This window comes from Myotis myotis, unplaced genomic scaffold (assembly GCF_014108235.1).
Source record: "Myotis myotis isolate mMyoMyo1 unplaced genomic scaffold, mMyoMyo1.p scaffold_m19_p_12, whole genome shotgun sequence".
Taxonomy (NCBI): Eukaryota; Metazoa; Chordata; class Mammalia; order Chiroptera; family Vespertilionidae; genus Myotis; species Myotis myotis.
Genome location: NW_023416316.1, coordinates 55,088,257 through 55,113,230, shown reverse-complemented (window position 1 = coordinate 55,113,230; position 24,974 = coordinate 55,088,257). Strand labels below are relative to the sequence as shown.

At 36.4% G+C, this 24,974-nt stretch overlaps 1 protein-coding gene across 15 annotated transcripts in view; it reads left to right on the top strand.

The window, feature by feature from the left end:
• The window catches only part of NFIB (nuclear factor I B), a 226,534-nt gene that overhangs the window by 144,645 nt on the left and 56,915 nt on the right, over window positions 1–24,974 (top strand). For all 15 annotated transcript variants that reach the window (XR_004971315.1, XM_036331171.1, XM_036331180.1 and 12 more), the window contains exons 4-6: window positions 10,032–10,100; window positions 15,376–15,496; window positions 18,459–18,577. Coding sequence is in view for 14 of the 15 variants with exons in the window: in XM_036331171.1 (XP_036187064.1) it covers window positions 10,032–10,100; window positions 15,376–15,496; window positions 18,459–18,577 (309 nt within the window). In the remaining variant the exon portion in view is untranslated. The remainder of the gene's footprint in view (window positions 1–10,031; window positions 10,101–15,375; window positions 15,497–18,458; window positions 18,578–24,974) is intronic.

Here is a 24,974-nt window from a genome sequence, read left to right as displayed (position 1 = left end):
TTGAAAGCAATTACCTTTGTGGGGTAATTTGACTCTTGTTGGCATTTGTATAATAATGTCATTGATGGAAGAAGAATTTAAGGAAAAAAAAATCAGGTTTTGGTTTTCAAAGTTGTTACAAACCCTTTTGGGTCTTTTGACTTGTATTCTGCTCGTCAGGGACCTTGCACGCTTTCATTTCATTTTATAAAACACAACCAGGGCAGACTCCTGTTTTCACTGAGATATTTCTAAGTCTTGATGCCCACCCTCATACCTTGAGCATATCCATGTCTCCATGGCATTCAGGAGTAAGAAAACCACTTGACTTTCAGGTTCGTGCACTTGCTAATGACATGAGACAAACAGGCATGATGTATTCTTTCATATATTATATGTTTCCATTTACATGAAATGTCTGGAACAGGAAAAAACTGTAAACATAAAAAGTAGATTAGTGGTTGCCGGGGACCAGGGGACATGGGGGTGGCGGTGGTGTGGGGGGAGTGGGCACGTGACTGTTCACGGGCACAGGGTTTCTTTTGAAGGTGATGAACATGTTCAGGGATCCATATTAGTGATGGTTGTACAGCGTTCTGAATATACTAAAACCTGAAGTGTACACTGGAAAAGGGTATTTAGGTTATATCTCAGTTAAGCTGTAGGTTTTTGTTCGTTCAGTGCCTAATGAGCCATCTGGAACTCCAGGCTAGGATAGAGATTTGGAGTTTTTAACCTGGGGGTTAGAGACCTCTGGGGATCTAGGCAGAGGCTGGTACCTAGAGGTCACATGGAGAGGGTGTGAGTGTGCCTATGTGTTTCTGTGAGCGCCCTTTGTCTTGGTGAGGTGCTTTACTCTGGTGAGGTGCAGAGGCCACGGGTGGGTTCGGATGACAAGTGACGTGATGTAAGATTCTGTCTCCATTGTTTATGTTGTGGCGCTTTTAAAAAATGAAGTGGACATGGATGGACCTGGAGAGCATTATGCTGAGTGAAATAAGCCAGTCAGAGAAAGGCAAGTACCATATGATTTCACTCATATGTGGAATTTAATCAACAAACTGAACTACCAAGCAAAATAGAGACAGACTCATAGATAGAGAGCAGGCAGGCAGCTCTGGTTAGGGAAGTAGAGGTTTGGGGGTTGGTGGAGAGATTGCGCAAAAAAGAAAAAAAAAAGAGAGAGAGAGAGAACTCATGGTCATGGACAACAGTATGATGATGGTGGGTGGGAAGGGCGCGTGGGTGGAGGTGGAAGAGGGCATAGAGGGGCTAAATGGTGATGTAAGAAATAAAATAAAGAAAAAATGAATTGGAATTTTAGTTGCAAAATTTGGTATTTTGATTTATATTCATTTTCTGAGTTGAGCTACTGTCTAAGCAATGAGCGAAGATTATAAAATGACCATCTCCATCAGGATCTGAAGCATTGGGCCATTTTATACTTGATATGTTACAGTTGATGTCCAGAATAACCCATGTGATTACATTACCTTACGTAGCATCAGCGGGTGAAGAAGGGCGTATCTATGGGTTTTGGGAGAGTATGTAGAAAGGCAGACGGATGAAGAAAGGCCACTGATGGGGTTACTCTTAAATGAGAAAGACAAAATATTTTAAAAAGAAGATAGTTGGCGCCCGGCTGGTGTGGTTCAATGGTTGAGCATTGACCTGTGAACCAGGAGGTTAGATTCCCGGTCAGGATACATGTCTGAGTTGCAGGCGCGATCCCCAGTGGGTGGCATGCAGGAGGCAGTCAATCAATGATTCTCTCTCATCATTGATGTTTCTGTCTCTGTCCCTCTCTCTTCCTCTCTGAAATCAATAAAATATATATTAAAAAACTAAGACAGTTGATGCTGGAAAGGGTAATGAGATTAAGAAGTATACATTGATACAAAATAGTCATGGGGATGTAAAATAGAGCCAAGTCAATGATAGTTAATAACTATGTATGGTCCAGGTGGATACTAGAATTATTGGGGCCATCACTTTGTAAGGTATATAAATTCTAATCACTGCTGTACACATGAAACTCATACAACTATGTTGAATGTCAACTGAAATTCAAATTGAAAGAAAAATAGTTTCATCTTGGGGAAAAAAGAAAATAGTTGGCTCTGAATCTTATTGCATTACTACTTAAAAAAATTGCATTCTGTCCCTTTAACTGGAACACCTAGATTTTTAAATAATTGTCTCTAATCTCTGTAGCTAGCATTTTGCTTGGGTGATATCCCTGTGATGTATTCATTATAAGTATTCATAAGTCTGTGGTGATCTCATTAATGTGCCAATATGATTATTTTATTTTTATAAAGTTTCCATGGAAATAAAACAGAATATGTATTTTGAATGACATGAAGTTGGTCTTTATCTAATAGTCATGCTCAGTTGTAAAAGAGATGCATTCAAAATTCTCTCTGTGTATTTGTATTTCTTCAACTTTCTTGTATTTGAATAGGTTTTGTTTTATGCACTTTTCCACATGCATGTAGGGTTGGTGATTTCTTTTCTTCATTAATTGTGCCACTTATTCACTCGTAATGTTTTCTCTCCTGCTTATTGTAATGCATCTTAAATTCCATCCTAATCTTTGCGAATTAACACTGTTTTTGTTTGAATTTGCCTGATTTCTCTTTGCCTACCAGTTTGTTTTCAGCACTTTATTCTTGTTATGTGTTTGTCTATGGTCCTTGAAAATAGCTGGATTTTATTTGCTTGAGCTGATCTAATGCTCTTTACGGGATTCCTCAGTCCACTTACATTTATTGTAATCATTGATATACTTGATTTTGTACTTTCTATTTTCCTTTATATTTATTATTTATTTTTACATCTTATGTTCTTATTTTTGCTGTCTTAATTAAGTTCCTATTCATTGTGTTTTATTCTTTCTGTTAATTTGGAAGTTCTACCTTCCTTTCCCTCTCTTTAAATACTATTTTTATTATTACTATACAGTTTTCGTATTGACTTATAGGTATTATGGTTATCATCTATATTTTAGAGAAGAGAAATGTGAGGTGTAGGAAAGTTGCCTAATTAGCCTTAGGTTTACAGAGTAAATGGTAGAGCTGATTTTTTTTAGTATAGTTTAACATAATTTAATTTACTTATATTAATTATAGTATTACATTATAATATAACTATAAAATTAAAAATAATAAATATAGCCAAATTATAAATGATAAAATATTGTGCTAGTAAACTAAAAAATTGGAGCAAATTGATAAATATTCTTGGAAAATATATAATAAAATTGTCTTAAGACCAAAAAACATGAACAGAATAAATTTCATGAAAGACTCAAAGGTATCAAAGAAGCTTCTCTGAAACAGATTCTAGGAAAATGATTTTGCCAGTGATCCGCTCCCTAAACTTTCAAGAACTTTTTCTTTTTCAGAAAAAATGACTCTTATCCTAACCATTTTATGAAATATGCATTTAATCCTGGTATGAAAACCTGACAAATAAAATACAAAAATTCCCACAAAGTTATCCTAACTACATATAGAGAAGTAGGAAGAAACTGTTAGCAAACCAATCCGACAGTAAATTAAGAGTTTTCCTCCATGGACAAGCAAAGATAATTTATTCTGGGAATTTAGTAATATACAACAATAATAAATGCTGTAAGGAAAAAATAGGGAATCTCTACTATGGTCAAAAAAGCATTTAGTAATATTCAATAATCATTCTGATCAGAAAATATGTTTAAAACTTGAGAAAAGTGGGAATAAGTGAATATACCAAATGATGAGAAAAAAATTAGACATCAATTAATAGCCAACATTATCATTGGTGTGAAACTCTAGAAATAATTTAATCAATATTAGTAACAAAATATTCCTGCTAGTACAATTCCTATTTTACCTATATTTGAATGGTATGTTCAAATAAATAATGCATATGTGTCTGAAAGATATTCAACTTTATTATAATTAAATAAATGAAAATTATAACAATGCTATATTTTCTCCACCAACTTGCCACAATTAAAAACACATCACTACTAATATGAGTGCTATGTAGTTCTGGCAGCAGGGTGGTGACATGGACCTGCTCATGATCCATCAGAGGGAGTATGAACTGGGACAAACCTTTATCAAAAGCAGTTTGACAGTTTTTACCAAGACTTTAAAAGAGTCTATGTCCTTTGACCCCATAAGTCCACTTCTGGGAACTCCAGTCTAAGAGAATTGCTGACAAAGATCTGTGTTCAAGGATGTTAATTGAAGTGCTGTTTATAAGGTTTTGTGTGTGTTTTTTTTTTTTTTAAATGGGAAATAACCTAAAACGCCAAACAATAGAATGGTCAAGTAAAGTATCGTATGTCCATGCAATGTAATATTATATAGGCATTAAAATCATGCTTTAAAAAAATGATTTGAGAGAGAGAGAGAAAGAGAGAGAGAGAGAACCATCAATGTGAGAGAGAAACATCAGTCAGTTACCTCCCATAAGCTCCCTGACCAGGGATCAAACCTGCAGCCTAGTTATGTGCCCTGAATGGAAATGGAACCAACAGCCTTTTGGTGTATGGGACGATGCTCCAACCAACTGAGCCATCCGACCGATATAAAATCCAGCTACTGATAGATAATCTATTTAATCTAAAGGAGAAGAGATAATGTTTAATTAGTAAAAAGCAAGATACAAATTAATTTATATTTGATCTCAATTTTATAAAAACGCACATACACACAATTACATACATATGAATCAGTTTAATGGACTGGTTAAAAAATACTAGAAAACACAAATAACATTAATATAGTACTACCAGTGTGTGTTAAATTCAGAAAATTTCTGACTCTACCAGATCACTTACATCACTATCATGGATTTACATTTCATATGGAAGGACACCTAATTCTAAATCAATACTAGAATGTTAACCTTGGCTATAGGCTGACGCCCAGCCTCTGTGCCAAGAATCATTATCTTTGCAATGATTAGCATGTCTATTACACAGTCACAATTTCACCCTTAATCATGGACAGTTCAGATAAGTTGAAAAAACGGAAGATAGAACTATGTCTTATAACACAGCTACCAGACAATCATCCAGGGTTAGTTGTGGTAGCTGAAGTATAAAGATTGGCAAAGAGCTAGTGTGAAATACTCTTATCTTGTCCCCTTGTGCATCCATAAAGCAAAGGATTTAGGCATCTTTTACACTCCGTTGAAGGAAGTGAACAGTTGGAATCATAAAGACTAGATACCTAAGTCTCCCATTCTTTCTCCACAGCAATGCAAGAAAACCAATAGGAAACAGCCATGTTAAAAAAAAAAAAATCAGAAGTGCTTTTATCCAATATCCTATTCAGGGATAATTCTTAATTCTAATGAGGGTCTTTCTAGCCAGAAACCCTCTACTTTAGTAGACACAAGTTTTGTCATCTGTAAAATGGGAACAAGATGACAACTTGTAGGCATTACCCAAATTAATACTTTAGAAGATCTTAGCGCAGTAACTTGGCATTTGTTGGTTATTATTGCCTCTGTAAAGTTTCACATTCCTTCCTGGGACATTTCTAATTGGATGACGACTCTGCATTATGGGGCCACGAAACAGTGGCTGGAACTATGCGGAATAAATCTAATCCACCATCTACATTCCCAGTCCTCCAAATACTTGAAGACAGCTTTCATGAATTTAATAACAGCTTTCTGTGGCTTATTTATTTTTAATTTCAAGAATAGAATACTGTAGACTATAAAAATGAGCGTTATCAGTCTTCCTTTGGATTTTCTATGTAAATGTTGTTTAACATTCAAATGGTGCTGATTATAATTTGAGATATTAACAGTTAGATATGCCATTGTGTCCCTCTGTTATTGTTTGTAAAGGAGGTTAAACACTATATTAACTTCTGAGTAGTGATTTATTGTTGCTTTTGTTAGAGAAAAATGAACAAAGAAGTAACATCATATAATTTGATATTGCCTTTGAGGGTTTTCAGTTTGCGGAGGTCTTCATTTCCAACCCAATTTCAGTTTTTAAAAAGCACACATGTGGTGTAAATACAGCATCCTGTAAATGCCGCGTTGCTCTTTGCTTCCTGGCTTAAGCTGTTGTGTAATAGTGCTCAGTAACCATTAAACAGCTGCTCTGCCTCAGAGATGCTCATATTTCGTTTGGTAGACGAAGAGAATTTACTACATGAATGTCTCCAAATCGCTTTAAGATCTCTTGGCCCGTGCATCAGCTATTTAGATTCACAGTGGTCTATGAGACACGTGGGCACCATGCTCCTGGAGGCCCTCCCAGCCCGGGGGTTCTAGCAATAACCTGCACTTTGCTGAGTCTCACTCTCTGTGTTATCCCTGGGCTCCTGATCCCTGCATGATCCTCCCCACTTATTTTGACAGAGCCCTTAAGTATTATTTCTTATGCCATGGGAGCAAGCACTATTAGTTATCCAAGTGCCATCCACTATTTCTTTTTTTTACTCTGCCTCATCTTGGGTATTGCCTATCAATGGTAAAGGCTGTGCTGCATACACACATGCATGGCAGGGGTAGCCCTCTCTTCAGGTGTGTCGCCCAGGCTACCCTCCCTCCCACACCATCTTATAAGGTCACTGTCAGTAGACATCACTGCTCATCCTCAGATTCTCCCTATGTTCCATGCAGGAGTGGAAGCCAGTGGGGTCCATGGTGTTGCATTTCTGTCTAGTGGGTGCCAAAGCAGTTCTGACATCTTTTCAATGACTTTCATAGTTTTAGTAAAGTAACTCATTCAATTTTCCTTGTAGATTCAAATTCCTTAGAACTTGGAAAATTGGGGGTGGGGAACACCCTGCTACATTCTGAATTGCCTTCCCTTGCCTATGGCATAGTTATTGTATTTGTCTGTGTGCCTTACTGTCTTCCCACTGGTAGGATTAGTTTGAGGTAGCACCTCCCTCCATTATGAAACTCTTAACAGGTCCACACCCCACTCCATCTTAATGGGCATGACTGAAAGCAGATGGAGCCCTGACTACTCATGGAGTAATACAGAAATGAACTTCAGATGGATAGGTATATAGTGAAATGTTATTATGTATTAAGATGATGTAATTTATATAAATACTAGCGGCCTGATGCATGAAATTCATGTAATGGGCTCAGCCCTTACAGCCCCGTCTTTGTCTGGAAGGACGTCCAGAAGGTTGTTTGGCTGTCTGGCCTAATTAGCATATTATGCTTTTATTATTATAGATACTGAAATGTTCATTGCTTATTCACGTATTCCTCAGATTTCTTTTTAACAACTAGTTTTGAACTCTTACTCTTTAAACTCTTCTAGTTCCTTGGTATTTATTTGGTACTAAATGCCTAAAGTTTTACACAACAAAGTCAGAAATACAATCTGACTCTAATCATTACTCTTTCCCATTCTACCCACAAGCCTAAATAAAACTTTCAGCAGATGAGTTCCGGGAATAACGATATAGTCATCCTTCAATCTTGAGCCATCTAAGTCTGCAGTTATAAAATTACTAAAGTGTTCTTTTGTGATTCCCTCTCAGTAAGTTGCATTTTAAAATTTTGTTCTGTAAGCATTTATCTAGTACTTTCTGTATATCGAAGTGCCGAGCTAGTTGTTTGGGAGCTACAGAGATGAGCAAAAACCCAGCCACTCCTTCAAATAACCCAGCTAATGATCCACCAAGAAACACAAGACTTGAAAACAGTTATCTTGGAAAACGCAAACATCCAAAGTGATGTAGAATAAGTACACACTAGGTTCTGGGTGGCTAGAGAAGAAAGAAATTGGTTGTAGCTGGCCCAGGGGTTGTAAAGAAATTGGTTGTAGCTGGCCCAGGGGTTGGGAGTGGAAGGTAGAGGAGCAGACTGTGGAGGGGATGGTGGTTGAGCTGGACACTGAAGCATGAGAGGGGAGGGTGCACAGAGTGGGCCTTCCGTTCAGAAGGGAGCTGCCTGAGAAAGGCCTTAGGCAGGCATGTATAGGGTACAGCTGGGTGAGGACAAGTAAGCTTGTCTGGTTGCTTAAATACATGAGCTATAGTCATGATAAATGAGATCTAATATAATATGTATATAAGTCCATATTAACATATTTACCCCATATAAAATTTCATGTGCACTATCATATAAAAGTACAGCTTATTATACTTTAGAAAAAACAACAAAAGCAACAGAAATTTGTATTCAATGATAGTCTCCAGTGATTCAGAAAATTAGAAATATCTTTATCCCCAACCACACAAAGGGAGTCAATGTCTTTTTTTTTTTTTTTTTGTCTTCATGTCTTTTAGCACCTTGTGCGGTGCTGGCTAATCTAGTTGCTCAATAATCACTGAAATGAATTCAATCTGGTGAAATATTAATTGCTCAACATGTAGGAGTTTCTTAAAATAGAAGTACATCAAATGGGGACATTTTGTTATTATCCTCTTAAAATTATATATATTTTTTCATAGTAATGACTTAATATGAAACCCAAGTATTATCACCAGCTGGGATCTCATACTTTCTTCTCCCTCACTCTTTCATCCTTTTTCTAAAGAAGGTGGATGGGTGGGTATAAAACAGTGTTCAGACATATGCGACTCCTCAGTTCACAACAGGAAAGCATATATTATAATTAAATGATTTTCTGTCTTTTCATGCTCTGAATGGTTAAAAAGAGTGTGGTAACATTTGTTCTGGTAAAATCTCTAAATGCAGATTTACAAATAATTTGAGTGTCTGGAATCCAGTGTGTATAATGCAGTGTATGGGTGATCATTGGCCCCAGTGGCCAGTCTGAACTTATGAAATCAGTGCCTACCATGGCTTTTCTATTTTTATCTCACTTGTTATCCATTACAAATTCTATGATGTGGGTAATTTTATTACCTCTAATTTATAAATGAGGGATCTGGGGCCCAAAGAGCCTCATAACATGTTCAGGATTCCACCCTGGTAAATGGTGGTTGGGAGTGGAATCCCAGCTCTTTGACTTGAGTGCTTCATGTTGTTACACCACCAGTGCCTCACCTCTGGCAATGAATCTCTTCCCTTGGATAGCCCTAAAGCTTTAAGTGAAATCAGATCAAATGGACAACCTCTGGAATTGAGAGTTTTTTCCTGGAAGTATTTGAATTCTGAGGCTTTTCAGACTCTTTTTGATCTGTCTGCGGGGCAGCAGAGAGTAACCATATTCCTTCTTCCTAAGGTGTTCTCTTCCTCCTCACCTCATTACGCCTCTTTCACATAGACGGGAAACGGGGGACAGGGCCAGTGTTTGTCGGAGTCCTCAGCATTAGTCCTGGATACAGCTAGACCAGCTGCCACACAGGCCTGGTGGACCCCATACCTGGAGGTCATGAAAGGGTCATATGGCATTCCTTGGAGTCCTGAAATCACCACTGTTTGCTCGAAAAAGTGTCCAGTTCTTGAAATGAGGGAATCTGGGGGAATAGTAGCAAGGGTGAGAAAGCAAGGAGATCATGTGAGGTATAGTAAAGGTGCGTGGAAATTGGTTGATGCCAAGTATTTGCTGTATGTACAAGTTATGCTTTTGTGTGATTCATGACCTGGGAACGAGGGTGGGGGTGCTGGTAGTGGCAGCTCACTTTTCTTTAATCAGGGAAGGATTTGTGAAAGAACAGTGGTTGCAAGAGATCTTTGAAGTAATTCCAACAAGGTGCTAATTGTGGTTGTGGTTTTCCTTTTTCTTTCTCTCTCTCTCTTTTTAAATGCATGGACTTTCGTCTACCAGATGCTACCAAGCTGAATGCATGTATAGAACCCCTAAACCTTCCTTCTCCATGGGTGGGCCATGGCAAAAGCACAGTACCAATTGCCCTTTACATTTAGAAAGTTAAAAAATTATCTTAGGCGATGATTTAGCATCTAAACTTTTTTACTTTTGTTTAAACAGACCCAGTTTGCATTCACAAGTTTTGCCTTTACGTGTTTTTTTTATAAGCTCACTTTTTTTTTTTTTGTTCTAACCTTTGGTTTAAAAACACATGAACAAATTCTAGTGTTTAATCATTTATTTGCTTCCTGCATATGTTGATCTTTTTCCCCTTTGTGTTTCTTTTCAGGATACCTTGAAGATAGTTTTGTAAAATCTGGAGTCTTCAATGTATCAGAGCTCGTGAGGGTATCCAGAAGTAAGTAAATAGTTTTCTTATTATTTAATTTTGCAGTGAGATTTAAAATATTATACATTTTGAACCTTAAATACAGTTTGAAGCGTAACCATATATTAGGAGAAAATGAGCTTTAAATTCTCTGACTTTTGATGAAATCATTAGTGAATATATTTGTCTGATTTTCTAAAACATTTGCATTTAAATCATTAAAACTTTTTGTGTTACACAAAAATAATTTTGCGGTTGTTCTGATTGCCTTGTTACTGGTATTCACTTAATTCACTGTTCTCTCTGTGACCGTAGATGGTCATTTTTATCAAAGGAAGTGCGATTAATTAAATGTACTACGTATTGTTATAATAACCCACATAAGTTTCCTGTAGATAAGTGCTTTTTTATTTTACTGACATTTTGGTGGGAGCTTGGAGATGTACAGGATATACACGCTAACGTGCAGCATGTAGAGGGATGCAGAAATTAACTTTGCAGATTGCGGTTGGATATAGATAGAAAGCATTGTTATTCCAAACAATATCCAATTGTTTCAACTGCCCACCTCACCTGAGACACATTCTTGGCAGACCGGATGAGGTGTTTCTTGGGTAACTTCACCTGGCCAGCTAACTAAACACGGGGCGTGTTGCCTTGACCAACTCCCTTACTTATGACTAGTGTGTGCAAATATATATCTGAGATGCAGCTCTTAACGCACCGATTGCATTAAAGGAGGTGACTCATGTCTTCTTCCTCTCTTCTCTGCGGTAGCTTCTTTATGTAACTTGGAAGGGTGTGTCTTCACCTGACATTTTGATAGAGAGCCTTACAGTTCGGAACGATGCTACACAGATAATGTAGTGGCACTCTGGTCCTTGTTTAAATTGTGTTTTTCGTTTGGGTCACATTCAGAGGTCACAGGTAAGATTTACGGTGATCCAAAAGAACAAACCGGGAGTGAGCTACTGAGGATAAAGAGTAGGTAGTGCTTTAGAGGTTAGAGGTGTGTTCAGTGAAGGAATCGCCAAGCTAGTAGATGTCCTCTGTCTTTTGAATCATGGTTTCTTAAAGAGTTCCAATTTCTAAAGCGGCCAGGGCAAATAGCATGCTTCTCAGAGAATTATGTACATGCACCTTTAAGACTTTAAGGAACTTACCCTTTCTGATGTGATTTTCCAGTGGATAAATGTGCACCTTAAAGACTTCTGTCATAGGTCTATGTACTTGGGGGCAGCATAGACCAAAATGTAACATCCTGTAGCTCTGGCGTTCGTATTTGCCAGGGAAGAGAATTCTGATGGTTTACTGAATGGTCCAAGGCGATGAGCCTTGTGTGTTTTTCCTGACCAGACTGTGGTATGAAGGCCTTTGGCATTTGAAAGTTTTTTTTATGTTGATTTTTTAATTTGTAGAGGAAACTGCCTGACTTACTTTCACTTTCGGGCATCATGTAAAGAAGGGGTATTTGGAGGCGTGTGTGTGTGTGTGTGTGTGTGTGTGTGTGTGTGTGTGTGTGTGTTTTCTCCATACTGTTCTTTAGCAGGGAAGCTGTGCTGCTACAGTTATAAGACATTATGAAATTACTTGTTTACATTTCCTAAGTTCCAAGATACATTTTCATCTTTCTTATGAGAAGCACTGAGTCATCAGTCAGGAAATGTGATTAGCTCCTCATCACAGGTGACATTATGCTGGATGCTGTCGAAGGGGAGCCGTGTTAGAACCATCAAAAGCCCAGGGGACATTTTGAAAAATTTTGAATTTGAAACATAAAAAGAAACAGGTTAAAAATTACTTTTCTATAACAGTTCAGAAACGAGGTAAATTTAACCTACTTCACTCATTCTTTCTTAATTCATACTGTCATTTCTGAAAGGTTTTTGTGTAATCTGTTACAACAAACATTACTGATTTGCAGTTAGTACATTGATTATCCACATTCATTCATTCATTTATTCAACAAACATTTATTTTCTTCTCTGGAAGTAAATGGCTGTCTCTGAGATGCTTGAGAGATGGTCCTCCTAAGCATTTTGACATATCTACATTATAATCTTATTTATACAATTGAACTTTATTGTGGGTGAAATAAGGGTTTGCTGAGTAAACATAAACTTCGGCCCAACCCTCATGCTGTATATCACAAATTCCGACTTTTTGACGGTATGTTAATGGTTTCTGTCCTCCGGGGTTTTACGATCATACGACCCACTAATGTGTATGTTGACTTTAGCTAATGAAGCTATTCAGTTTTAGGATAGTGATCTTTCTGTTGAAGGATATTATCTCCATCTTAAAAGTTGATTTAGGATCAGCTTTTGGAGTGAGGAGAACAATAAGAGAGATTAAGGGCTGGCCTCTAACCCTTGGAATCTGCGATTCTTGGGAGCTTGGTTTCTGAGAGGATATTGGCAGCCTCTTTAAGCATGATTTGCAGTCCAGGCTTCTTTGCCCCTCTCCGGGAGACGTGCTGACACTGATCTTTGTGTCCAATGGAAGTTCTCTCATAGCCTTTTAGACAGGAATCTGTCTGGGACTTGCTGTTCTCATACACTTTGTCATTAAATACATTTTGTGGTTGTGCTGTTTTAGAATTTGGCCATGTTTATTAGTAATCTACGTTCCTTTGCAGAGTCTCCGATTTAATGTCAGAATACACACTAAATTTTTACTCACGTATAAATTTGTAGACAGATGATCTTTATTGCTGATTTGATACTTTGGAATAATCTTTCTGGACAAAAATTTAGAAAATAATTTCTGAAGATTTTTTTTGTTATCCTTTCACTATAAATGATGCCTCGTACGTTTATGGTCAAGCAATCTGTACTGACCATCAAGCCATATGTATGACACAGAAATTGCAGAGCTTTGCCTAAATATTGCATGAGCTTACTAAAATGGCACAGAGTTTGTATAAGATATAACCTGTAAGTTAGCAACTCAGTTATTGGAGTTGTATCCATTACTGTTCCAGGGACTGGACAGATTGCTTGCTTTCACGGAGCAACACAAATGCCTCCTCCTATCACATGCCCTGCTTCCCAATGTCACATAGAACAAGGTTCTAATAATAAACTTTAGAGCATGTGGTTACTGTGGGATTTCTTACCTTGCATTTTTTTAACCTCCGGTGTACCTCAAGCCACAGCAAGCAGCTGCATTTTAGCTTTCCAAAGGATTTAAGCCATTAGGCACAGTTACACATTGAATACAAAAATGTTCTGTGTCAGAGGAGGCTCACGTGAGTTACATATAACATGAACAACCTAACAGAAAGCAGAAGCTTGAGAACTTTGGAGCTGAAACTAATCTCGTATGTAGTGATTTATTTAATTTTTAGTAGGAAAAGAAAGCTCGTCATTGTATAGTCCATGGTACTTACGTGCGCTAACGGCATTGCCTCATGTTCATACTTTCATAAAAACATTTTAAGTCAATCTTGGCCTATGTGATATCGGAACACAATTCAACTGATGGTGAACACATTTCAATTGTTTATAAAAAATTCTAAGAAAAAATCCTTGAAAATCTGTGGTCCCTTCTAAATTTTATATCAAACTTGAAGCAGTTAGGAGAGGCAGGAAGCAAACTTTGTGTTCTTAGAGTGAGTCTCAGGGGCTCTCGAATATTGTTGCCCTGGCACAGGGCACACTTTCTTTCATTAGGGCCTATGAAGGTCCAATAGAAGCAGGTGAAGAAATAGAAACCGTGCTTAAGTTCTGTCCTTTGACACCAACCTGTCTGGTCTCCACCTTGTGTATTATCTTTGCCCACAGCTTTGATCCCTATGAAAACCCTATTTAAAATGACCTCCCCCCCCACACACTCAATACCTTATTCATTCTCCCAGGTCCGGTGCCATCTATGGCTTTTCCACAGATTTCTTGGACCATTCAAGCTTGTATTAGATTATTCTTCCCTTGAAATCCTGCAGCATTTTATTGATCATGTCATTCATTTAGACGGTTTCATTGTTGTCTGCATTACATTGGTATTTATGTTTTCATGAGTATTTTGTTTGCCCACCTTGCTGTCCAATGTTTCAAGGACCAGGACTACCTTAGACTATTTTGTATCCCTTGCAGCACCTGCCAGTAATGGACACAATCAATAACTTGTTGAATGAACAAATTTTCAGCAAGTAGGTTCATTTATACCTCTTCATCTTCTCTTAGCATGTTTTTGAACTGTTTTATCTTTGCTGACCACTTAAGCCTGCAAGGGAGGAAACTTGGGAAAGGAAAGAAGGAAGGAAACTCATATTTATTGATCACCTTTTATGTACCAGGCATAATGGTGGGCTTTTATCACTTTTTACCTCTTTCATCCTCAAAATAATCATAGGTTATTCTTCTTCTCATTTTACTGTGCAGGAAACTGAGTTACAGATCTTATAAGTGGTAGAGTAAGTTCAAACTAAAAGGCTCTCTGGCTCCCAGTCTGGCTCTCATTCTAGCACAACAACCTCACGGATTTATTCAAAATGTCTAGAAACAAATGTTTTAATTTAAACAAATGTGCAAAACTCAACACAAATATACAAAAATCTCAGTTCATGATATAGCAGCAAAATAAAAAAGATATCTTTACAAAATAATACCTTAAAATATGAAACTCCATGTACATATTTTACATAATTTATAAAATTGTAGCATAAACACTTTTTTAGAAGATAAAACATAATTATTGAGAAAAGCTACACTAACCATTCCTGTGAAACCTGAATATCTATTTTTTGGGAAAAAATCTTGGCTTTCTTTTATATTTTAAAATTTTTCTAATCTACTTGCCATAATACAGGAATTATTTATATCAAATAATCATCAACATCATGATTTCTAATCCATTCTTATGTTAAAGTTGTTGATTCTATATTGACTATAGAATAATATTTGGTATTTATGTATGAAATTGTTCTATATTTATTTAACAATGATTTGACTTTTGAGAGTCAGCTTCATACAAAGCGCATTGCTCCAATGCATCGTAGACTAGTGGGGTGACAGACAGAGATAGAGCAAATACAAATGAGTTAGTGAGAAAGGTTGGAGAGTTGAAGTTGGGAGAGAGGTAACCAATAGTTACAGCTTGAATGCCTCGAGTTTGCAGACTTGAACTTTGGTATCAGGAGGAAGTTTTCAAATTCTGGCACAGCATATGGTTGATATTAGAGTCTTGAAAGTAAAGAGAGTTCTCCTCCTTGCCCAGAGGCTTGGAAAATATTAGATTATTACATTTGAATAAAGATGACAAGTGTAAATGTCATTCCCAATGTTTCATTTGTTTTATTCCTCAGCACCCATAACCCAGGGAACTGGAGTCAACTTTCCAATTGGAGAAATCCCAAGCCAACCATACTATCATGACATGAACTCGGGGGTGAATCTTCAGCGGTCGCTGTCTTCTCCACCAAGCAGGTAACTGAGAGAGAAGCTGCTTTTGTTTTCAAGTATGTGTGCAAGTCGGGAGGTAGGGAGGTATGCAGCTAGAGAGGCAGGAAGGTACAGAATAGGGGGAACAAGCCAAAGAGTGAAAGAGTTTTTGCTGATTTCATGCAGATTTTTTCATCTTTCCTGGTGAAATTTATTTTGGCATTTCAAAATTAAATGTAATTGTTATTCAGAGCATTTTTTTTTTTAAAAAAATTTGGGGGGAGTGACCAGGGAATTATGAAAATGTTATATGATTTTTATCCTGTCTGTGGAATATTGTGAGTTTTGTGCTTTTCTGTGAAATATTATAATTCTACAAGTTAGCAAATTCTTTTGACAGCTTTAAAAATGATGTTCCCTTGGCAATGAACCCTGGTTTATGATTGACCCATCCTGGTAACTTTTACCCTAATACCAAAACCCAGATGGGGACAATGAAACATGACAAATAAAATGTGTCATTTACTTATACTTAAAAGCAAAAGGCCTTATTCTAGGCCAAAGTTTACCAAGTTCTTCAATTAGTCAATATTCCTTAATAATTGAGTGAACTCTCAGTTACCAATGAAAATATTACATGCTCTGAGATTTGGCTTAACCAGCCTTCTTTGTAGAAGAACTACAGCTAGATTACTTTACTTTTTAGTTCTCTGTTGACATTCTCATTTTTCTCTCTTGACCTTCTTATTCTAACTTTCAGTCTCACAGGCGTTTAAAAAGAGGTTTTCTATTTAAATGAGGGATAAGTCGCTTAGAAAGTCATTGCACATAGGATTTCATTATATGTTCCACTCTTGCAGAATGGTAGAAGAGGATTGAGGTAATGAGAATTAAAGGTGAATAAATAGTACAGCTTTGTTGGTTTTCTTTTTGAGTTAAATCTTCAATATATGAAGACCCATTTCATTTCCAGAGAATTAAGTATACCCATGATCAAATATAATTGCATACATAGATTCCAGAGCAAAACATATACTTTATAAAATTAACTTTTTAGAAATGAAAAAAGTCAGGCTAATTATTTTTCTATGCTATTTTTATAATGAAAGTTAATGGTATTTCAATTAATTATGGGGCTGTGCACATTTGTATGTTTAGTATCTAAGTTTAATTTTATGGTCGAACTGAACTTTTATATAGTTAGATTGCATAGCAAGATAATTAGGTTTATTATCACTAAAATAATCTGTGACATCGTGAGATCTTAAAATGATTTAATTTTTCTAAATTTAAGAAGTGAATAGTAATTTCTTGTTTTGTCTGATGAATCAGTATGTTGTCAACATAGAGTTTCCATTTTCTTATGAAAATCTTTTCTCCCTCATTTTAAGTTTTCAGTATTTACTGCTGATTCAGAGATGGGATAATTAAATTACAGGAGGGTTTTAAAAATATATCTTCTAACTTGTGATACCATAAAAAAGAAACTAAAGAGCTATTACTTACTCTCAGAGTGGGTTAGTATGGATAGAAATTACCACCTTCTGCATTGTGTTAATACTGTGTGAGCTGTGAGTCAAATATTAATCACAGGCGTATCTATGAATATGCCCAGACATACACATGCCTCCAGGTTTTGGAAACAGAACAGGAGCTAGAGCACAGCTTACTTGGTGTCAGACTGTTTCCATCATTAATATGCACTGGGCAACTCCCTGAATCTCTCCATATTTTCCTCCCCACGTGAAAGAAAAGGGAGGTTTGGTTTCTCTGTAGGGCTCCAGAGCCCCAGTCCAGCTCTGAAATCATATGACATTTTGTCACTTCATTAGGTGAATTCAGAAGGTATGTGTTTTTTGTTGTTGTTGTTGTTTTTTTGTGTGTGTGCGTGTGTGTGTGTGTGTGTGTGTGTGTGTGTGTGTTTAGTTTTTGCCTGGATAGATGTAAATAGGGACTTCGTAATTTCAGGAAAAATATCCATTCTTATAGTCAACTAACTGTTTAATAGGGTATTGGTGGGGATATATGAAAGCAGTATATCAAGCTATATGGCGTGCGCCATAAAATAGCTTTTTAACCTCTGTTCTAAATACTTTTCTTAATAATTGAGATGAGCCATGTTTTCTTGATTAAAATACATCATTTTAAAAGTATACTGTGTGGCTTGAATTTGGCAATGGCCTGCTTTTCATGGGTGATCTCAAGAATAAAGGATCAATACCCTAATTTTTTCAGAAAAGATAGAGAAGAATATATGAAATAGTTTATAATTGTTAAAGTACTATAAAATTTTTAAGCATTATTAATTATAGGGTTACCAATAATAATTACTACTTAATAAGCATCTTCTAAGTGCTCTCCACTCAACTAAGAGCTTTACATTTAATAACTCATTTTATCCTCTCAACCACTCCCCTTTGAACTAGGTTTTTATTATTTCCATTTTATAGATGATTAAACTAAGTTTAGAAAAGTTAACAAGCTTACTGTTAAGAAGTAGTAATTGGCCTACATTTGACACTGAGCTAGTTCTTCCCACTCCAAACTTCATGTTCTGTTCTACACCATTACCTTATCTTTGAATTAATATGAAAAGATCACACTGTTAATATCAAGTGCTATGCAAATGAACATTATTAATATATGTAGTATAAGAGTCAGGGACAATATTAATAACAATTCTGAAATTAGTACATGTATCTCATTTAAGAATTCACTTTTTACTCCTAAAATTGCTTTGGAAATACATTTCAAAGGTAAATATAATAAACATCATATTTGTTAGGCAGGTACAGGTATAATATAGTACTATAAATGATACATACACCTGAAAACAGTGTTACCCCTGTTTGTGTCTTGAATACTCACCGTTATTTCAAAATGATTCTAAGATACTATTGTGTTTATGGAAATTTCCACCGGAAGAATCTTCTCAAATTATATGCTTTCAAATGCTGCACATCTTCCTAGAAAGCCCATTAACATAACTATTGTTGTATTTTAACAGCAAAAGACCCAAAACCATATCCATAGATGAAAATATGGAACCCAGTCCTACAGGAGACTTCTATCCCTCTCCGAATTCACCAGCTGCTGGAAGTCGAACATGGCATGAAAGAGATCAAGGTGAGTAACAAGCAGATGCCTCGAGGGACATTGTAGTAATATGTCAGCTCATTTCATGTTTCATTTAGTCAAAATAGCATAGTGGAACCAATATGGATTTTCTTTTTTTCATGAAATGGCTGCAGTAAAATTAGTTTTAAGCTAATGTGCTTGTCAGATGTTGTCAAAGTTAACTTTGAAAAAGTCCCATGTTTTTCGTGTTTATTGAGTTTATTTTTCAGACAGAATGATCTTTTTAGAGCCCCCGATTATGTATGGAACTAATCATTGTCTGTCTACCTAAGATGGTTAGATTGCAGCAGAAACACGAGTTTTGGTTCCATTAGATCCGTTTGCCTCTCTTTATGGGGTACTTTAGGGAGGAACCAACCCTTAATTAGTTGGCAGGTGCCAGTTACTGAAAGTTCCCATTGAAAGGGCATGATTCCTTCTGAAAGAGGTTACAACCTAAAAAATAAGTAAACGTGGGACGTAAGAAACTTTGTATCTGAGTCAACCTAGTTATACTTTCTAGATAAAACTATGACTCAATTTTAAGGCAGCTTTGGGGGAAAATATAACTTTAAGAAATAGGTATTATTTGGCTCTCTGAATTCAGACTTTGCTCCATTTTATTCTTAAAGTCTATTGAGCAATTTTCAACTTGTGTGCTGCAAGAATTTTTAAAACGTGCAATACCTGACTCTTTAGTCAGGACACTGACCTCTTTTCTTTTAGACTATCAAATAAAAAAAATAACAATAGCCAAAACAACAGTAGCCACCCAGTGTGAATGAATCAAAATTATACCTGATTTTTGGTCAGATCAGCAAAAAATATCTCCTGGGGTGCCACACAATTTTAGTTTATGTGTGCTACGAGATGAAAAGGTTGAAAATTTGCTGGTCTATTGAATTATTTCATCAAACAAATCCATGCCTGTTTGCCTTAATTAGAGGGAAATTATTAAGCCTGGAAATAGAAACATTAGCTAACTGTACTTTGTGTTGGTACGTGTGCATGGATGGATACCAGTATGACTTATAGAATGAAAATTGTCTTTTAAATCAAGTTTAATTTTATTAAAAATGTAAAAGCACTCTTTATCAGTAGTTTTAAGCCCGTGACGTGGGTATGTGTATCTGAGGGTTGGGAAGCTGTATGTCCAGCAATCTCAGGGCGCAAATAATTTAGCAGTAAAAGCCAAAGTCAGTTCTTTATTCAGGACTATAATTTTGCTGCCCCAGATTTTTATACCAAATGCCTTAGAGTTTTAAGAATAGTGAAACATTTTCATGGAGGGGTTGGGTCTCCTTTAATAGGCTGAGATTTTTAACGGGTGAAGTAGGTGCTGGCACGGACATAGGCTAGCGCTGTGGGGAGTCAGAATGGCCATGTGCGCCCTGTGGCTGGGCACTGTGCACGTGGAAGGAAGTAATGGCAGATGACAGAGGTCATTCTAAGGACATTCTTGAAAACCAGCTGGAGAGTTTGGCTCTAAGGACACTTTTTCCAATCTGTTCTTTAGGCTGTAGACCAAATCATCTGTATAGAACAAAATGATGCTAGCCCTGGCCGGGTAGTTCAGTTGGTTAGAGTGTCAATATCAGGGCACATACAAGAATCAACCAATGAATCCATAAATAAGTGGAACAACAAATTTCTCTCTCTTTCTCTCTCTCTCTCTCTCTCTCTCTCTCTCTCTCTCTCTCTCTCTCTTTCTCCCTCACTCTTTCCTTCTCTCCCTCCCTTCCTCTTTCTCTAAAAATCAATCAATAAATTACAAAACTCATAATGACATCACATCACTTCTCTGTTTCAGATACTTTAGTCACTTTCCATTCCTCTTAGAAGAAAATCAGAATTCCCTCATATGTCCAAAAGGCCCTATTTCTTGTCTGTCTCTCCTTTGACACCCCTCCAGCCTCAGAGGGTTCCATCTGCTTCTTCTTACACTTGAACCCCCTGCTTTGTTTAGATTTGGGAATATAAAACCCAAAACCTTTCTATAAGCCATGTCTCTGGAAGCTCCTCTTCTAACTCTCCATGGAAAGTTGTTTTTTTTTTGTCCTCATTCAGGTGCAGCCTACATGGAGGCATTTCAGTCAGGTCTTACTGTTTTTCTCACTTGACATTGAGTATGGTTCCTTGTACTCGTAATATGTTATTACGTATTTCTTTATGGAATTAATTGTCTCAGTCTGCCTGCATTATGAGGTCAGGGACTTCATCTATTTTGGATACTGCTGTAACCAGCACCTGGTAACCATGCACAACACTTGGTGCATGGTAAGGGCACATTCACTATTGGACACATGCAACACTGCTGGGCAGAGCACCAATCCTATTAGTGAAGGCAAGAAGAAAACAGGGACTTCCATCAGACTTGCAGAAGTGAGGGTGTAAACAAAACCCGCAGCCCTTTATATTTTATTGCCTGTTTTACTGACACTGTCAGTGTATTCTAAACAAAGCCATATTTTCCCCATCAGAAAATTATTCTGGAAAAGATTCTAATGGTGATAACATTGTGAATGTGTGGGAGTGGATATGTTGTTCATAAGTGCAGTGTTCTTTATTATAGAGAGTGTCACTTTGTAAGAATTGATTCCCCTCTCTGCCTTTTAAATCAAGCCAATCTCAAATCATATTATAAAACGTTCTTGAAAAGTAGAAGGGAAACTGTCATTCTCTTTCTCTTTGTAAAACCATCGTATTGTCTTGGTGATTTTATTTTGTCAAGATGACTAGAATCATTGGAGAAGTCTGTGAAGGCATATTATATTAAGAGTAAGGAAGAATGATCCATTCTCAAGTGGGCTTAAAAAATAAACCTCTGTCACTTTCATTCTGAAGAGCCTGAAGACTTTGTAATGTACACAATAAGCCATTGTGGAAAGAAGACTTCAGCCACAATGAAAAAATGAGGGCAGTACAGTACTATCTTTATAAATTTGCTAAGCCAAATGCAGTCCTTTTGTTCTTAGAAAATTGCTTTTTTTTACATTTTCAAAGTAAAATGCCCCATGGTTGTTCTTGTCCGTCTTCAAATGTTCTTTAGAAACACTTGTCTGCCATGAACGGAATTTTCTAAAGGGCGTATTGAGTACCACTCAATATTTGTAATGGCTTTAGTGCATGTCTTATACTTGTTTCTCCCACAAAGCCCTGCTCTAATTGGTACTCAGTAACTACTTATTAGTTGAGTAAAATGTGCTTGTTTGTAATTGGCAGAAATATTTAAATTTTGCTATTAATTATTTCCTGCGTATGCTTTATTCAGCTGTGTTAACTTTGCATTAAAATCTATTCTTGCCATAGCCCTTAGCAAAACTGATTTTTGAAATATGAGAATTAAAAATAAAATTATGGACTATTCGTGACATTCTACTTATAATCTGAAACCCTAACCTAAACCATTGAGGTTTACTTCAAGTAGGCAAAAATAAAGGGTGTGATATGACCATTTCTAAGAGAAGTTAGGCAAAATTTTCATATGAAATCTAGATTCATGCAATGTTAACTGTTCATGTAATTTTTAATAATTTAGTGAAAATAATATTTTAATTTTAGTTTATCACAAACATAATTAAGTCTATTCTTTTTCTTTTCAAAACACAAAAGTTACAATTTCCTGAATATAAAAGAATTATAATTTTTAATTTTTCAGAACATAGACACAAATATTTTAAAACTAACCACTATTTATAGTGTTAAACATTGGGTAAGAATCTACATAATTTGCTAAAATTTTTCCTGGTGAGTAGCAATGGAAATTAAATTTGTCAGCATCTACATTATGTAATATTTATATTTTTATTTTATGTTCTTTTATGCATAGAGAAGGGTAAGGAAAGAGAAAAAAGAAAACTGGCCCACTAACAAGGATTATATAGACACTGTTACATTCCTTTTCCAAATTCTGTAATTTTATTTTATTATTTTTTGCTTCGTCCTCTATGACTTCCCCAGGATTAAAATTTGAGCTGCTTTTACATCTGTTGAAAGCTTTTTTTTTGGATACTGCTTTTCATCATTTAGATTTTAATGGTTAAATGAATAAAACGCGGTTAGCTTTTGAACATGCACGTTGAAAATTTCTCTTACTTCAGTTCTTACATCAGAAGAAATGTCATCTGCATTCTTGTCTACCTTAATTTTTTCCACCAGCGTCAATTCAGAGACAATTCCTAGTTGATGTACTTGTCTCAAAATCATTAGAGCCATCTTTGCAACTTCTGATAAAAGAGAGAGACTAAAGAGGCAGGTCTTGTTTTCTTCTCTAATTTAAGTTACTTTCAAGGGGCTAAATGTAGTTGTATTTTAATTCCCAGGAATTTAACAGGCTAATGATGCTAATAATTGTGCTTGAAAACTTGCAACAATTCTTTATCACTGTCACTTCGCACTGCCATTCTAATATTCACTGATTCTTCTATGTCTGTATATAAAACTCCTAAAACACTATTTAACAGACAGTTAGTGATAGGGTAAATATATTTGGAATATACAGCTGGGTTTTTTAAATGGAAATTTTAGCAGCTTCTCAGCCTGACCAGTATTTAAACAATTTGTAATCTTAGATAAAATGTAAATTCAAAATGATTTTTTGGAGTCATATTTTATTAACTTCTACACACTGAGGACTTAAGATAATTGGGTTCAATTAACATTTATCAAATGCCTGTTATTCGCCAGGGATTTTTCTAGGCATCGGTCACACAAATCTGAATAAATTAAAATTTCAGCCCTCAACCTGCTAAACAAAAATATAAATTTTTACTGTTCTGAAAAATGGTTGTTCACAGAGGGTAAATAATGTAAACCAATTAATGAGGGGGGTTGTCTCCATGCCTAAAAACTAGCGTACTCTTAAGCACTAGGATAAGTAACTCTTTACACAGAAATCCACAAATCGGTATGTGAACAAAAACTAATATTTATATGTAATTATAGTTTTAAAAGGAGTTTAGTTCGGCTGGTGTGGCTCAGAGGTTGAGTGTAGACCCAGGAACCAAACGATCAATGGTTCAATTCCCGGTCAGGGCACATGGGCGGTTGTGGGCTTGATCCCCAGGAGGAGTGCGTGCAGGAGGCAGCCGATCGATGATATTTCTCTCTCATTGATGTTTCTATCTCTCTCCCTAAAAATCAATAAAACCTTATTTTCTTTTTTTTTTTTTTAAAAAGGAGTTTAAAAATTTATACTGGATTCTCGATAGGCAATATTTAGGCATCATGTTTTGGTTGCTTTAGGTACTAGAAAATAACACTAAAAAATTACACTTCTGTCAGAGAAATAATAAGTCTCTTCAGCTCGTCTTTGTGAAGTTTTAATACATTTCCAAGCCCCTGAGATTAATTTTGACCATTTTGCAAATGTTCTCATTTGTGAGATAGCCTTAAATCTTGTGCTAAATTTTAATTTAGACTTTATAATTGTTTTGTAAGGATATAGTATTAAATATCCGGTGAATTAAGCCAAAGACCTCAAGGGAACACTGGAGGCTAGACAGTATTAATGCCGGCTTGTGTCAGGATATCAATCAGTTGTATGGGAAATAAATAACAGTGAGAGTGCCGTAGCATATTCATAGAATTGGAATCAGAGACCAGCAGTTTACAGAATATTAATAGATATGCTAGATACAAGAACACTCAACTAAATTTGAAAAATTCCACATTAACAAAAATTTAAACTTTTTAAAAATGAATGAATTCATACAATATTTTATATACTATTGTGTGCTGTGGATATGAATGTCCAGGAGTGAACATCGACAGTGTGTTCATTAAGTTTGTGACTTCAGAACCTTTTTTTTCCCCCATCCAAGAATCTATACGTTCAAACTTTGGAAAACAGTGCTCTCGCCCACATTACAGTCTGAAAAATGATATCGTCTCAAGATTTCTCTAGAGCTGTGGGAGCAGGGCGAATGGGCAGCTTTCACAAACAGTTGAATAACTACTATCTGGGAATCATTAATATTAAATGAAGTTCTAGAAAATGGCAAGGCAAACAGCTTAGTAATCTTCCTGGAAGAATTTTTAAGCTCCCTTCGGGGACCAGATAGAACACCAACAATTCCTCACATTCCTAGACTCTGTATCACAGGGATTAAATATCACGTTTTGAACCAGGCAAGATGAGACACACAAGTGCTTTTGATGGATAAATGTGCAGAGATGGTTGGAATTGAATGTTTAAGCACAATAGTCAAGCATTTTTGGGGGGCGGGGGAGAGGAGGGTTAGTTTCTTATTATTGAAGACATGAAAAGTCAAGAACTTAGACGTGTGACAGAGCTTACAGTGAACCGCCGTGGCCCATGATGCCATCCGAGAGCAGGCTCCAGGGACACCTCTGCCACATGCATTCCATTCCCTTCAGCGACACCGCTGTAGGGGAAATCACAGTG